The following is a 14891-nucleotide window of genomic DNA, read 5'->3' as shown; positions in this document are numbered from 1 at the left end:
GGAGTCCAACGCTCACCGGAAACGAGCCCGACTTACTGCCGGCAATGCGGACCAGACTCTGACACCGGTCATACAGGGACCTGACAGCCCGTATCAAAGGGCCCGGCACCTCGTACTCCCGGAGAACCCCCCACAGGGCCCCCCGAGGGCCACGGTCGAACGTCTTCTCCAAGTCCACAAAGCACATGTAGACTGGTTGGGCGAACTCCCATGCACCCTCCAGGACCCTGCTGAGGGTATAGAGCTGGTCCAGCGTTCCACAACCAGGACGGAAACCACACTGCTCTTCCTGAATCCGAGGTTCGACTATCCGATGGACCCTCCTCTCCAGCACCCCCGAATAGACCTTGCCGGGGAGGCTTAAGAGTGTGACTCCCCTGTAATTGGAGCACACCCTCCGGTCCCCCTTTTTGAATAGGGGGACAACCACCCCAGTCTGCCAATCCAGGGGGACTGCCCCCGATGTCCATGCAATGTTGAAGAGTCGCGTCAGCCAACACAACCCTACAACATCCAGGACCTTGAGGAACTCCGGGCGGATCTCATCCACCCCCGGGGCCCTGCCACCGAGGAGCTTTTTAACCACCTCGGCGACCTCGCCCACAGAGATTGGAGAGCCCAGTCCAGAGTCCCCAGGCCCAGCTTCCTCAATGGAAGACATGTTGGTGGGATTGAGGAGGTCTTCGAAGTACTCCGCCCACCGACCCACAACGTCCCGAGTCGAGGTCAGCAGCACACCATCCCCACTATAAACAGTGTTGGTGCTGCACCACTTCCCCCTCCTGAGACGCCGGATGGCGGACCAGAATCGCTTCGGAGCCGTGCGGAAGTCTTTCTCCATGGCCTCTCCAAACTCCTCCCACACCCGAGTTTTTGCCTCAGCAACCATCCGAGCCGCATGCCGCTTCGCCCGCCGGTACCCATCAGCTGATTCCGGAGTCCCACAGGCCAAAAAGGCCCGATAGGCCTCCTTCTTCAACCTGACAGCATCCCTCACCGGAGGTGTCCACCAACGGGTTCGAGGGTTGCCGCCACGACAGGCACCGACAACCTTGCGGCCGCAGCTCAGATAAGCCGCCTCGACAATGGAGGAACGGAACATGGTCCACTCGGACTCAATGTCCCCCACCTCCCCCGGGATGTGTTCGAAGTTCTGCCGGAGATGGGAGTTAAAGCTCCGCCTAACAGGGGACTCGGCCAGACGTTCCCAGCAGACCCTCACAACACGTTTGGGCCTGCCAGGTCTGACCGGCATCCTCCCCCACCACCGGAGCCAACTCACCACCAGGTAGTGGTCAGTGGAAAGCTCAGCACCTCTCTTCACCCGAGTGTCCAAGACATACGGCCGCAAGTCCGATGAAACGATGACAAAGTCGATCATCGAACTGCGGCCTAGGGTGTCCTGGTGCCATGTGCACATATGGACACCCTTATGCTTGAACATGGTGTTCGTTATGGACAATCCATGACGAGCACAGAAGTCCAACAACAGAACACCACTCGAGTTCAGATCAGGGCGGCCATTCCTCCCAACCACGCCCCTCCAGGTCTCACTGTCATTGCCCGCGTGAGCGTTGAAGTCTCCCAGCAGAACAAGGGAGTCCCCAGGAGGGGCACCCTCCAGTACCCCCTCTAAGGACTCCAAGAAGGGTGGGTAATCTGAACTGTTGTTCGGCCCGTAAGCACAGACAACAGTCAGAACCCGTCCCCCCACCCGTAGGCGGAGGGAGGCTACCCTCTCGTTCACCGGGGTAAACCCCAACGTACAGGTGCCGAGATGGGGGGCAACAAGTATGCCCACTCCTGCCCGGCGCCTCTCACCGTGGGCAACTCCAGAGTGGAAGTATGTCCAGCCCCTCTCAAGGAGACTGGTTCCAGAACCAGAACCATGCGTTGAGGTGAGACCGACTATTTCTAGCCGGAACCTCTCAGCCTCACACACTAGCTCCGGCTCTTTCCCCACCAGCGAGGTGACATTCCACGTCCTGAGAGCCAGCTTCTGCAGCCGAGGATCGGACCGCCAGGGTCCCCTCCCCCGGCCGCCACCCAACACACATTGCACCCGACCCCTATGGCCGCTCTCGCGGGTGGTGGGCCCATGTAAGGGGGGACCCATGTTTCCTCTTCGGGCTGAGCCCGGCCGGGCCCCATGGGTGAAAGCCCGGCCACCAGGCGCTCGCCATCGTGCCCCCCCTCCAGGCCTGGCTCCAGAGTGGGGCCCCGGTGACCCGCGTCCGGGCGAGGGAACGCTGAATCCAAATATTGTAATCATCATAAGGGTCTTTGGGCTGCGCTTTGTCTGGTTCCTCACCTAGGACCTGCCTGCCTTGGGAGACCCTACCAGGGGCATAAAGCCCCAGACAGCATAGCTCCCAGGATCATTGGGACACTCAAACCTCTCCACCACGATAAGGTGGCAGCCCAAGGAGAGGATGTTTTTTTTTTTTTCAAGAAATAAACCCAAAGCTGATGGGGTCACTTTATCCCTTTTTCAATGTTAGCATAACATTAGAATTAAGTATCAAATTGGCCAAAAAGACATGCAAAGAACCAGAAACATGTACAAACGTGGACCTAAAAGAATCGTGAAATGTTTTTCCAATAATTTTTATACCAATCATATTAAACATTTTAATGGTTTTGAGTTCCTAAGAGCCTTTGGCAAGAATTTTTGATTTATCAAGTTTATTAAAAGGTTCAATCTATAAAATGCCAATCTTTCCTCTGCACCCTGAATAAAGGGAAAAACATTGACTGATTGGTGACCCAATTATTGGTAAATGAAGGTTGTCAAATGATCGCTGTTCATTGCAATGTTCGGAGGTAAAATTGTAAGTGGAGCAATTCATAATGACAAAAGTGACTCCAACCATGATGGCTTCTAGGTTGCTTCTCTGTTCACTTCATAAAACGCGACTCTTAACATGATCCCCTTTCAGTCCATCCCTGATGGTTTTTCATGGACAGGAGTGTTTTTCCTTGCTGCCATTATTTGGTCAATGATTTCAGCATCATTGTATTTGCAGGAACAGTCACCTGCTGCCATTTCTGAGTGAGCTCTATAATGGCGGCTACCAAATCCCTTTCTAACGCTTTCTCTACAAAAACGGAACTGTTTTTTTTTTTTTTATTAACAGCAATATCCTTGCCTTGAAATACCATTTGATGCAAAAAGATGATGACAGCAAGTATTTCTGCAGAGGTGAACATGGTTCACTGAACAAAATCATTAGTAGGCACCACTCCCTTTTAAAGTGGATACTCTTCCTTTTTTTATTCAGTCTGAATGACAGAAAAATAGCAGCTGCCACGTCTTTAATCTTGTCCCTTAGCAAATCGAATTATTATAAAAAAAAAAAGGCAAAGTGACATTTACTAAAACAGAAAATCATATTCTTGTGATTTAAGTTTATCATTCAATCATCTCTCATTAACTGTAATTTATTGGAGTATTTTTGATTTTGATTCCAACCAAGAGTTGCACGTTTCCTCCATTGTCCATTAATGCTGTTAATTATTAGTAAATCACAAAAAAATTTTTGAGCAAAGCCGGCAAAAGTTTCTCCTCGCAAAGTCGATTCAGCTGCAGAAGAAAAGTGTTGGAAGTTCGGAAAAGAAAATGTTGGATGGTTGGTTAAACTGACCCATATCTAGCAAAGGCAGATCTCCTATAAAAGCTAAAACACATACAGTGGAAATACCGGTAAGGTAACTATTAAGAGGTATTTTTCAAACTACATTGTTGGAAATTATGTAACAGTGATAAACAAACTCATGACACCATTAAAGCCTCCTGATTTTAAAGGTCAGCTGCTTTTTTTTGGGGTCTTCCTGTGTTATTCCCCAGTCATCTACGCCTTTCCCTTTAACAGTGATCCTTCCTCTTTCTTCAGTCATCTGATGTTAAAAGTTCTCCTTTCTCAAAGCAGTTTCTGTTAATTGCTCCTTTTTGTTTCTGTTTTTTTTTTTAGCTACTTCAACTCTCTAATTTTTTCAATGTTTTCACTGCAGAATGCTCTGTGTATCTAACGCCCAGAGCATGATGCTGCTGCCCCCGTGTTGCAAAGTGGGTTTAGTTGTATTTGTGCCTACAGGTCCTTTTATGAATGGCATGTTTTTCTTTTCTCTTCATCACACTAATAATGATATCATTTAGATCCTTTTAAAGAATCCTTTCCTAGAACCTGACATCTTAACAGTGTCCTATACACCAGCAGGCTGAAAATTAGAGATAAAACATCTTTTATGCAGCTTCAGAAGAATATTGTTGCAAGGATTTGCCTGCACAACGATATCTGTGTAACTAGTAGATGTCTGATGCTAATGGTTCTGCGTTTTACAAGAGAAGACAAGATTATAGACTTTCCACACTTACATATTGGACATCAAAATAGGCAGTGGAGTCAAAACAGAATGACACTGTTTATTAAATATTGATTGTTGGTGTGTCATATTTTAAGAAGATTGGACTGGCTTTCGAACTAACTTTGTTTCTGACTGTAGAAATAATGCTGAGTTGATGGGTTCAGGCGTTTGCTCAAAGGGAAACAGAAAATTGGCCTAATGGCTTCCTGCAACCGAATATCTTCATCTTCATGATCTGTTGTGCTTGTCAGAGAGTTTAGGCTTGCAATCCATTCAAGAGGACTTGCTACTGTATGTTAAATCCATAATAATAATAATTAATTAAAAAGTAACATGGTTTTGACAAGTATATTGTTCCAACTTCTTTAAAGAAGTTTGTGTTTCCTGCTTTAGGTCAGATTCATTTTTAGTCTTGTGAGTCATTTCTAAATTGGTGTGTTCCTGTTTACTCTCAAACGGGCCAATTTGTTTGATCGTACTGTGGAGGAGGTGAGCAGTGTTTCTACTGTGGAGACACAGAAGTCTTTTTCTAGAAATGAAGCTTCAGCTGGAAGCTGCTGTGCCTGCAGTCTGCATCATATCCCTTTTAACAATAAATAGACATCCGTAGCAGTCTGCGTAACATCCTTTAGGAAGAAAACAGACACAGGTGCGCATTTATTTCCCCTTGAAAAATTTGCATTATATGTTATTAATTCAGGTATTAGTGACAATTTTGTATGCTTTGCATGTTTAATATCTTTTAACGTCATAGAACTTTTTAGCAAAAAAAAGTTTTTACAAAAAGCAGCAAAGGAGGAAAATGCATTTCTACCTCCATGAAACTACCCGGTATCAGTCCTGAGTTTCAGTTGCATTCGACCAGGGCTCAGCAACCTGCGGCTTCCTGGAGCTTTTTCAAAAATGGATGAAAATGGAAAAATATGGATTTTTTTGTTTTAATTTGTTGTGCAGGAAGTCAAACATTAATTCTGTTCTCCAATGCTGTAAAAATGTGCATTATCAATATATTCAAATGATAAATGCAAACATTTCTGTCAATGAAGATTTGCCTTTTAGCCTGCAACACACGTTTCAGCATGGTGCGGTGCCAGGCAGGTGGCGGTTTTAAACAAACTGACGGGTGTGTCTCATGCCATGGATCCCGAGGTGGTAAAAAAGGAGATAGTTGATGAGAACAGAGAATTCAAAGAAGATGGACCAAATAATTTGCTTTCATTACCAATGTGGAAGGATTGTCTGAATGTCTGCTTTGTAATGAGACTTTGTCAATTAATAAAAGAGTAATTTGGACAGGCAATTCCAGCGAAGGCATGCTAAATATGCAGCCGGCCAACAAGTTGGGAGTGAGAGAAAAAGTGTGATTGCAGAACTTCTGAATAAATGACAGGAGAGCAAAGATAGATTTAAGAAGTAGATTGCATCTCCAAACTCCATTACTGATGCTAGTTTGGTTGCAAGGATGGAAATCCGTTCACAGATCCAGCAGGTAGTGCTCTTATGCAGGTATTTTGAATTTTTACCCCCAAATCCTTAAAATAAAAATAACAGCATTTTGTTGTGCTTCTATAATTTCATCAATGACACAAAGCCTAATACATTAATATTGTAATGCAATTTAAACTTAAAGCACCAAATATCGTACAGCAACACAGTCACATAATGTGACATTTGCCTTAGGATAAACATTTAATCATGAATGCTTATTATATATTTAAGCCCACATAGTCCATTTTTACAGTGGGCTAATACACTTAAAGCCCGTGTTGCCATACAGGGCTTATATAACAGATTTATTTGAGCTTTTTTGGTCTAAAAAGGCTCTTTGAACAGTTTAGGTTGCTGACCCCTGCATTAGATGATCTACTTCTCAGGTAAATAACAGTTTGTCACACTTTCATTTACATTTAAACCTAAAGGATTCGTAATTTGATCCCCAGATAACTGAGCCTTCCATTGCAATGTTTACTTTACTGCCACCAAAATATTACATTAATTACAGATTGATAAAATTTGTTAATCTCATACAGTGCAATGCAAACACTCTGTCTGCACTGATGAAGAGCAACTCTTATTGGGACGCTTAATACAGAAACTGCACAACCTGCTTCCTAAATATTTAACCTAATAACTACCTCTTTGCTTGGGAGGACTCGGTAAACAATGAACCTAGTTTCCCAGAAGGTGTGTTGATACTTTGAATATATTTAATAAAATAAGAAAAAGTAGGCAGAGGATTATCATAAGCAGTACACATACGGTACTTAAATGATGTGACCTGGGTTGGTGTCCTGCTAAATCGGCTTAACTTCGGTCCTTAAAGGGTCCATGGCAAGATGGTAAACGGTGTAATATCAGCTTTAAGTTACTAAAATTGTCCCCCTAATGCTTGAAAGGATGTTATAAAATCATAGTTTGGGATCAATTCTTAAAGTTTTCTCAGCTCCAGTCAGCCAAGTTCCACCGATCCAAAATATCAGAGGATTGTCTGCAAATATAACAGATCTACTGACATGCATATAAAAATAGCCGTTAATTGTTTGCTTCTTCTTTGAATTTCTGATTAATAGGAGTGTCCTCATCTGATACCAGATATCTGTTTGATATCAGCTAAAAAACTAATATCAGATGATATTGGACGGTAACTAATATCTCCCATATTTAGGCATCTTAATAGAAACTCTCTGCTTCTGTTTCTTTAAGTCATTGATTAATATTACATGGGTCAGTGGGTTTAGTTATCACATGATCAAAGCATTCGTGCTAAAATCTGATCAGGTTAATATCAGTATCGCTCCATTTGCAAAGTTGCAATACGGATATCTTATTGTTAATTAAATAGTTGTATCTGGACACCCCTATTATTAATATACACTGGAAAAAAGATCTAGAAATAAGTAAACATTTCTTAAATTAGGTGTATTTACCCTTAGTTTAAGTAGGTAAATGAGATAGTTTGCCATTGGAATGACTATTTTTACTCTTAAAATAAGATAATTAGATCATATGCACTTAAAATAAGCCAATGCAATTGAGTTTTCTTGTTTTAAGTTTAAATTGTCTTCTTCCATTGGCAAAGTCTCTCTTTTACGTCCTTAATCCAAAAACAAAAGCACTTATTTTAAGAAAAAATGACTTATCCAGATTTAAATTTTTTCCAGTGTAGGGAAGGACTGCAATCCTCTGATAAGAAATGTCTTTAATAGAAGTGAACCAGAGACCCTTGCAAGAAAGAAATGTAATCTGATTAGGGATTGAGTATCAATTTAAATTTCAAGATTTTTATGATCTGATCTGGTCTGATCTCAAATTGTATTGCATATATAAAAAATTTTTTTTTACTTATACCTGAATTACACAACGTTGTAGTTTCACAGCTTATAGCTACCTGTATTATATGAACATTCAACAGCAAACTGATAAAGGAATGGTTGTTAATAGTGGCTGTAAGAACAGTGGAAAATGCATCTGTAGTAGAGCATTCAAAAACTATTGATTTTATTTATTTAGACATTCGAAAGTGAATTCGCTGGTTTTCTTAGGGTCGTCCTTCTGCTCATTAGCAGGATATTTTGCTTTAGCATTTTCTCCTCTGTTGTAAAATTCATGTTTCCATCATTCGCAGAAGGATTCAGGAGCAGTCCCATACCATCACTCTAACACCACCATGTCTGACTGTTTATTTGTTGTTACTTTTAAGCCAAATGTAATTAGAGTAAGACTTTCTAAACTGTTCCAGCTCCACCAGTCCACAGAACATTGGAATAGCATTGAAAATCTTCATTAGCTGCCTGGATAGCCAGCCTATGTCTTTCAGTCCTTTTACAATAAACCATTAATGTCTCTTTGAGCGTTACAGCGGCTGTTTTGAGCTTCTATAGGTTCGCTTGAGGTGTTGCAGTTCAGTCTCTCCTAACTCTAACCGATTAAATGTTTTTATAGCAAACAAGTTAATTGTTTATTTTATATCTTAAACCAGAGCATGGTGCATCTATTTTTAACCCTTTTAGCCTACGTGATTTCGACAGAAAGTTACTCCATGTTATGAGGGAAGCAGGGATTCTGCTTTTTGAATCAAGTCAGCCTGTTTTAGGTTGTATTCTTCCCCTCTGTTGACATGTTTGTTTAATTAGATGATTATTATTATTTTTTTTATGTATTTACTCAGGCTAGAAAGGTTTTATGGAAAGACAGAAGTAGGTTTAAAAAAACGAAAGTGTCTTCTACAGTAGTCTCACAACCATTGTGCATTTTAGCCTGTTTAATATATCAACTAAAAAAAACCTCTGAATTTCTTTTAATCTTAATCTCATTTCCAATATGAGATTCATTTAAGCATTTAGAGCAATTTGAATGACAAGTCTCATTCTGAAATTGTTTTTAATCTCTTTTTGCCTAATCACATTTTAACCAAAAGGAACATGTTCAGATGATTAGAAGCAAAAGCTATTTTTATTCTAATATAATTAGACATGTTCTACTTTGTCTCAATGTAAAAAGTCTATTTATAATGTGGATGTAGTATGCCTGATCACGAACATAATCATGAGATGAATACGAGCACTGTGCAAGATAATAAGACCTTTAATGTTATGAGGGCAATGTGAGGACCTGTGAGGACTCCCTGTCCCTGCATTTTTACTTTAGACCAGTGACGTGCGGTGAGGTTCATAGCTGGTGAGGCACTGACGTCATCAGAATCAGATTTGCAAATAGATGCATAGATTGACAGCAGTTTACAGGTTATGTTTCACTTCTGCATCCTTACACATACAAACTGTAGCTCACAAAACACACATTTCCTTAAAAAACAAAACAAAATAAATGTTATTACTGTCTTACCTTTACTTATAAATGAATAGAAGTCCTCCTTATCTTCCTTCAGTTTTAAAAGTCTCTCTGTCTCAATGGAGATCACTGCCAGGGAAGAAAGCCTTCCTTGATCCGTCCTGTTCCTGCCTTATGTTTTCAGTCTCTTGAGCACCCCCTGCCATGAGGCAAGAGAACTGCCTGCCTCACCTCGAACTTGTTCTCTGCCGTTTATAATCGCTCATTACACGAAACACGTTACACAAACACAGTTGGTGACAAAAAGCTCTGTACATTATATACATAAGCCAAATTATTAGAAATAAGTTCACATATTACATTTGTTTAAACCATTTTATTGACGCCGTACAGCAACATGCTCTCTCCGCTTTGCAGCCAGCGCAGAGCCAGGGGTTGCGCAATCCAAGGTGAGGCAGAGCTCGCTGCTGCCTCACCAGCATCGCTTCCAAGCATTTGAATGGGAAAATAAGAAAATTCAGCGATTTTGAACAAATAAAAATCGAAATTGGTGAAGCTACATGAAAAATGAATATTTTTTAGTACAAACCACCGGATGAATATAACAATTTAAATTACTTTATGATTATATATTTTCTTTCTTTCCATGATGGCTGGTGAGGCACTGCCTCACCTGCCTCCCCTGACCGCACGTCACTGCTTTAGACTTAGATTGAGGGAAGTTAGCCGTTTCTGTTAGAATTGCCATAGACATTAGCAGAGCTCGTCTTAGATCATGTAAATGAAACAATTTCTCTAATGGCAACACTTTTTCATAATGCTTGCGTGAAAAAATTACTAAAAGTATTGGGTCTGTCCAGGGTCGGACTGGGAAAGATTTTCGGCCCTGGCATTTTTCCATCTACACCGGCCCACTACCCCACACTTGCACGAAGCCAGCCAGAAACCCACTCACACATACTAGGTCTATAACGTAAGCCTGAGTGTTGTAAAAACACCAACATAAACCAATTTAAGAGTGAATACATGAAAGCTCATAAATAAGCATTCACTTCAAGCCTAGGTTGCATGTGGGCAATGAAACGGAATTATTTAAACAGATGCAAAACCCCTTCATGCACCGCAACATATTTTTGCGAAATATTCGAACATAAATTCACCAAATATAAGAGGAACATTGTGGTTTAGTTTAAAGAAGGCATTTTAGTTTTATTATAGTTTAGTTTGTTGCAAGGATTTTACGGTTTGAACAAATAGAAAATGACACCATATGCCAACCATCACAAGGATGTGCATGACAAGGAAAGGTTATATATACTTCATGCATCATCTAGGTAGTTAATATTGTATTACTTCTTGAACTCCTTGAGTTACTTATTGTCACAGGTAGGAGCTTCGGCCGGAGAGGAAATGTTGGGGCCGGTATGATTTAAGGAGGGCCGGCTTATGCACGCTGAAATTAGGACCGGCCTACCGTATCACAGATTACCATTCCGAGCCTGGGTCTATCTGCCTGCATTTTGAATGGACGTATTAACAAGCTAACTTACTTGGGCTTCCATTGGCAGAACTCTGTTATTCAATGGCTCTGCATGAGACCAAATCTAGACCTATTATCAGAATTCAACTTTTATTGCCATTACTTTTTCACAAGTACAAAGCAACAAAATTTACCTTTTAACCCATCCCTATGGGGAGCAGTGGGCTGCCATTGTGCGGCGCCAGGGGAGCAGTGTGAGGTTAAAGGTCTTGCTCAGGGACCCAGAGTGGCAGTCAATGGGAGTGGGGCTTGAACTCTGAACCTCTGGGATCCAAGCGCAATGCTCTAACCGCTAGGCCACCACTTCCTCTTTGCACAGTTTGGGGATCTGGGGCATAGCTTAAATAAACATTTTCACAGCTTATCTTTGTCAAACCTGACTCTGAGCTTAAGCTTTTTTGAATAGTAAAGGAAATCAGTTTCTAGATGCACTGGTAGAGATAGAAATATAGTTTCATGTATTAACTGTAGGGCTCTATGAAAATGAACGTAATTTCTAATTTGTAAAAAAAAAAAATATTAAAAAAGGAAAAAAACATGCCCTTTTACATTCTGTATACGTTAATCTGTAACATTGTCCAGATAAGAGGGAAAGTTTGAGTCTCTTTTTATCTCTTGTTATCTTTTCTGCTATTGAAGTCTGAACAAAGATTACAGAACCATAAAAATGTGAGGTTGTGACATGACAGCCAATGGATATGGACTATCCTCTCCTTGTCAGTTGTCAGTTTGCCGTATTTAAAAATAATTTGTTGTTTTCCCTAATATAAGGAAAGTGGTGATCAGTCGATATTAAGTTACCCATTATCTGCATTTGCTGACTTTACTTTTAGGTTTGAATAAAAACTGGATTTCAGAATCAATCAGAATCAAGTTTATTTGCAAGTAGGTTTGCACTAACAAGGAATTTGATTTGATGATGATGCAGACAAATTAAATATATATACAGAATACAGGATCTATAGTTATATTTAATATAAAACGTTATAATATACTATATACCATATATAGTATAGCTATGTACTATATACAGTTCATAGCTTGGTTTTTAGATAACAGACTGTTTTAAGTTTTTTTTTTTTTTTGAAGGGTTGCATCTTTAAAATTCTGAATGGCTATTCTCATACTCACCAGTGTGTGGCAGACTGGGTCCCCCTGCTGTCCTCACTGCCATTGTTTGATTGTGGGAGAGTTTCTTCACTTAAATGGAGGAGAAAAAATTAATGATTAAGATTAGGAAAGGAGGGGGTCTTTCTTTTGCATTGCACGGCAAAGTGGTGCCTTTTTGCAGGTATGCATACTCCTACATTTTCAACATGCATCCTGCTTTTTCTTATTGCTTTTATGGCCTAAATCTTGATAATGAAACTTAACAACTAATACTAACAGTAATCATCACCATTTATTTACATTTTCAATTTATTAACAAATGAATCTAGAAACTGCTGCATTTTTAAATATGTCTCTGGAAGAAGTATGATATGTGATACCAGGGGCGGACCGTCTGAATCTCCTCCTCCTTACTGGCACACAGACTGTGGGAGTGGATGTATGTGTCTGTGTGTGGGGGGGTGAGCATGGTAGGGGGCTGTGCTGTCTGGTGACAGCTCAGTAAGCAGCTGAAATCCTCGGCTGTGGCAGAATGGACAACCTCACCTTCCACCAGGATGTTCTCTGACAGAAACTTTGGTTGCGTTCGACTGTCTTTTAGCTCAGCGTGGGTGTGGGTGAGCGTGGGTGAGAGGGCATGCTTGTCTCTGTAAAACCATGGCTCTGAACAGAGTGTCTCAACTGTGCCACGAGATCACCAGGCTGTGGCTGCAGCTGAAGATGATAACAGGTAGAGTTGAGTTTCCTCTGAGACAAGTCTATCTTGTAATAGAATATACTCTATGATAAAAGCCACAATTCAGGTGATTTTTATGCATCTCTTCTGTTTAGACAGAGAAATGTAAAATGTCTTCTTTTTATTTAGAGAATAATAAATCATTTAGATTTTTAAAATGAGACAAATGTCAAACAAAATGAATTTGAAATCTTACATATAAAATACATTTTATTGTTCTTTAATTCATGCAGAAATTAAATGCTTGAATTAAAGGTAATACCTGATAATATATTAGAAATTTGGTGTGCATTATCCTGGTCAGATTTTCCCTAATTAATCTGCAAGGGTTGGTTACTGTGTTTTAATCTATGCAGTTCATGTTTTTTCTTTCAGCTCTCACATGCTGAATCTAACTGCTGACAATCTTGTTTGACATTACTTATAAGTTGTCATGTTCCCCATTTTGTAATCTATGTTTCCAATAGGGGCGATAATGAACAACTTCTGGGCAGGGCGGCTTGTGGTCATGTGTTTTTCCATCTTTATGACTTGATCATGTCTTCCTTAAATGGAAGGTGTCATTAACCAGTGAAGCTGTGAATTTTTTAGTTCCTTTTTTAGTAGCATTTTATTTAGAAGACTCAAATTAGCGCACAATGTAAAAAGAAATATAGTTTTTACAAATGCAAATCCAGAATGTGTATTACCTTCTCCTGGTGCTGTGAGAGCTGCACATTTGCAAAGTAGCTCATGCTTTGTTGGATTGGATAAAGAGGTTTGGTGAACATTAGTTTTGAAATCGCCAGATTCTCTCTCTATAGGATGTTTGGCCCGACTTTGTTTAGGCCACTCTGACACATTCCGATTCTCTCTGTTTCCGTTACTGTGTAGAGTTGTTGTCCAAATAGTAAATCTCAAGTATGTTCCAGTTTTAGACGGGTATTCTTTCAGTACTGTCCTTATTTAACTCCTCCCATCATCTGCTTCTGTCTCCTTGAACCCCAGTCGGCCTTGGTACAGTAGATGGCCGCTCACATTGAGCCTGTTTCTGCTGGGGTTTTTTCCTCTCCACTGTCACTACAAGCATTCTTAGTGTGAGAGATTGTCTTTGAGTGAATTAGTCTATGCAATCAGCTGGTTTTCCTTAGATTGAAAACTTTGAATCAGTTTGAGTGTATGATCAGGATAAATTGTCTCTGATGACATGTGTAGTGAATTGGCACTGTAAAAATAAATTGAATTGAGCTGAATTGAACTCCAATCAACCTCTCTGTCCCTGCTGCCACTTCTCCCTGCATGGACGCCTCATTCTGTATTTTGTGCAGCATCTAAAGTTGCATTCAAAATCCTGATATTTTGGTTTTACCTTTTTCCACGTTTGTTGAAACCTGTGACAAACTTTCAGCAGTGGATTTCATGCAGTTTTTGTGGAGGATATGACTTTTATATGTCCTGTAAATGTCTTCCGTCACCTGAACCCTGGATCTCTGTAGCTTCTCCAGTGTTACCAAGGTCCTCTATTTAGCTTGTCCGATTAATGTTCTCCTTACAAAGACTTAGTTTGATGTCGATCTTATGAGTTGAAACCAGATTCTTTACAATAATCCTTTACCAATATACTACTTTCACCAAGAGCCATTTTTAAATTAATTGTCAATCACTGACCTAACATAATTATTGCGACCCGATTATTATAATTTTTTTTTTTTCACATTGATTTTGTCTCGTTTGCACCGAGACGTTGTCCGTCGAATGCTTACATAATCAAATCCAAGGTGGACAGTGTATTCTGTCCTCAGGTCGTACAGTTGTTTTGTCGAAGCAAACTGTGGGATCATATAACTCGCGGTACAGTATGCTGAGGAGCACACTGACAGCATGTTAATCACATTCATCCCATTAATTCTGTGTGTTTCCTCTTGTCATTTCGGGGCACAACCCTTTTCGGCCTGTGGACATCAACATCTCCTCCCCCCCCTCTTTCCACTCTCTTGTGTGCTCGCTGGCTGACTTTTCTGTTGTTTTTATTCAGCTCTTTTTGTTTGCTTTGGTGAGAATTATCAGTCGAACCATGAGCTGCTGTGTTTATCATAATCCATGGAGATTGTATCGAGCTCAATGTTGGCTTTTACAGGTTTGTTTAGTTTGGTGTGTTTTGCTGGCCAACCTAAATCCTGCTCACACATAAAAAACATTGCAAAAAAGTGGCTACCTCTCTCTTAGTCTGAATTTTCATCTCTGCTTCCAGAAGCTGCTGTGCATCACAGTTACGGATATCTCACAAATAATTGTTAAATTTGCTCTTTGTATCCAACAGCAGGACAACATCAACGATTTGCAACAGAAATCAATAAATATACCAGAGGAAAG

General features: G+C 40.7%; 1 protein-coding gene across 8 annotated transcripts in view; it reads left to right on the top strand.

The window, feature by feature from the left end:
• The window catches only part of mcf2la (mcf.2 cell line derived transforming sequence-like a), a 72349-nt gene that overhangs the window by 12261 nt on the left and 45197 nt on the right, over positions 1-14891 (top strand). Inside the window, exon 1 of one of the 8 annotated variants that reach the window (XM_038276974.1) lies at positions 12275-12533. The exons of the other annotated variants lie outside the window; for them this stretch is intronic. Coding sequence (XP_038132902.1) covers positions 12461-12533 — 73 coding nt within the window. The 5' untranslated portion in view covers positions 12275-12460. Of the gene's footprint in view, positions 1-12274; positions 12534-14891 lie in introns of those variants that run through there. 8 annotated transcript variants of the gene reach the window in all.

Source organism: Cyprinodon tularosa, unplaced genomic scaffold, assembly GCF_016077235.1.
Source record: "Cyprinodon tularosa strain WSP-4 unplaced genomic scaffold, ASM1607723v1 ctg1, whole genome shotgun sequence".
In the NCBI taxonomy this organism is placed as follows: domain Eukaryota; kingdom Metazoa; phylum Chordata; class Actinopteri; order Cyprinodontiformes; family Cyprinodontidae; genus Cyprinodon; species Cyprinodon tularosa.
The sequence above is the reverse complement of the archived record's forward strand: the minus strand, read 5'-3'. Positions and strand labels throughout refer to the sequence as shown.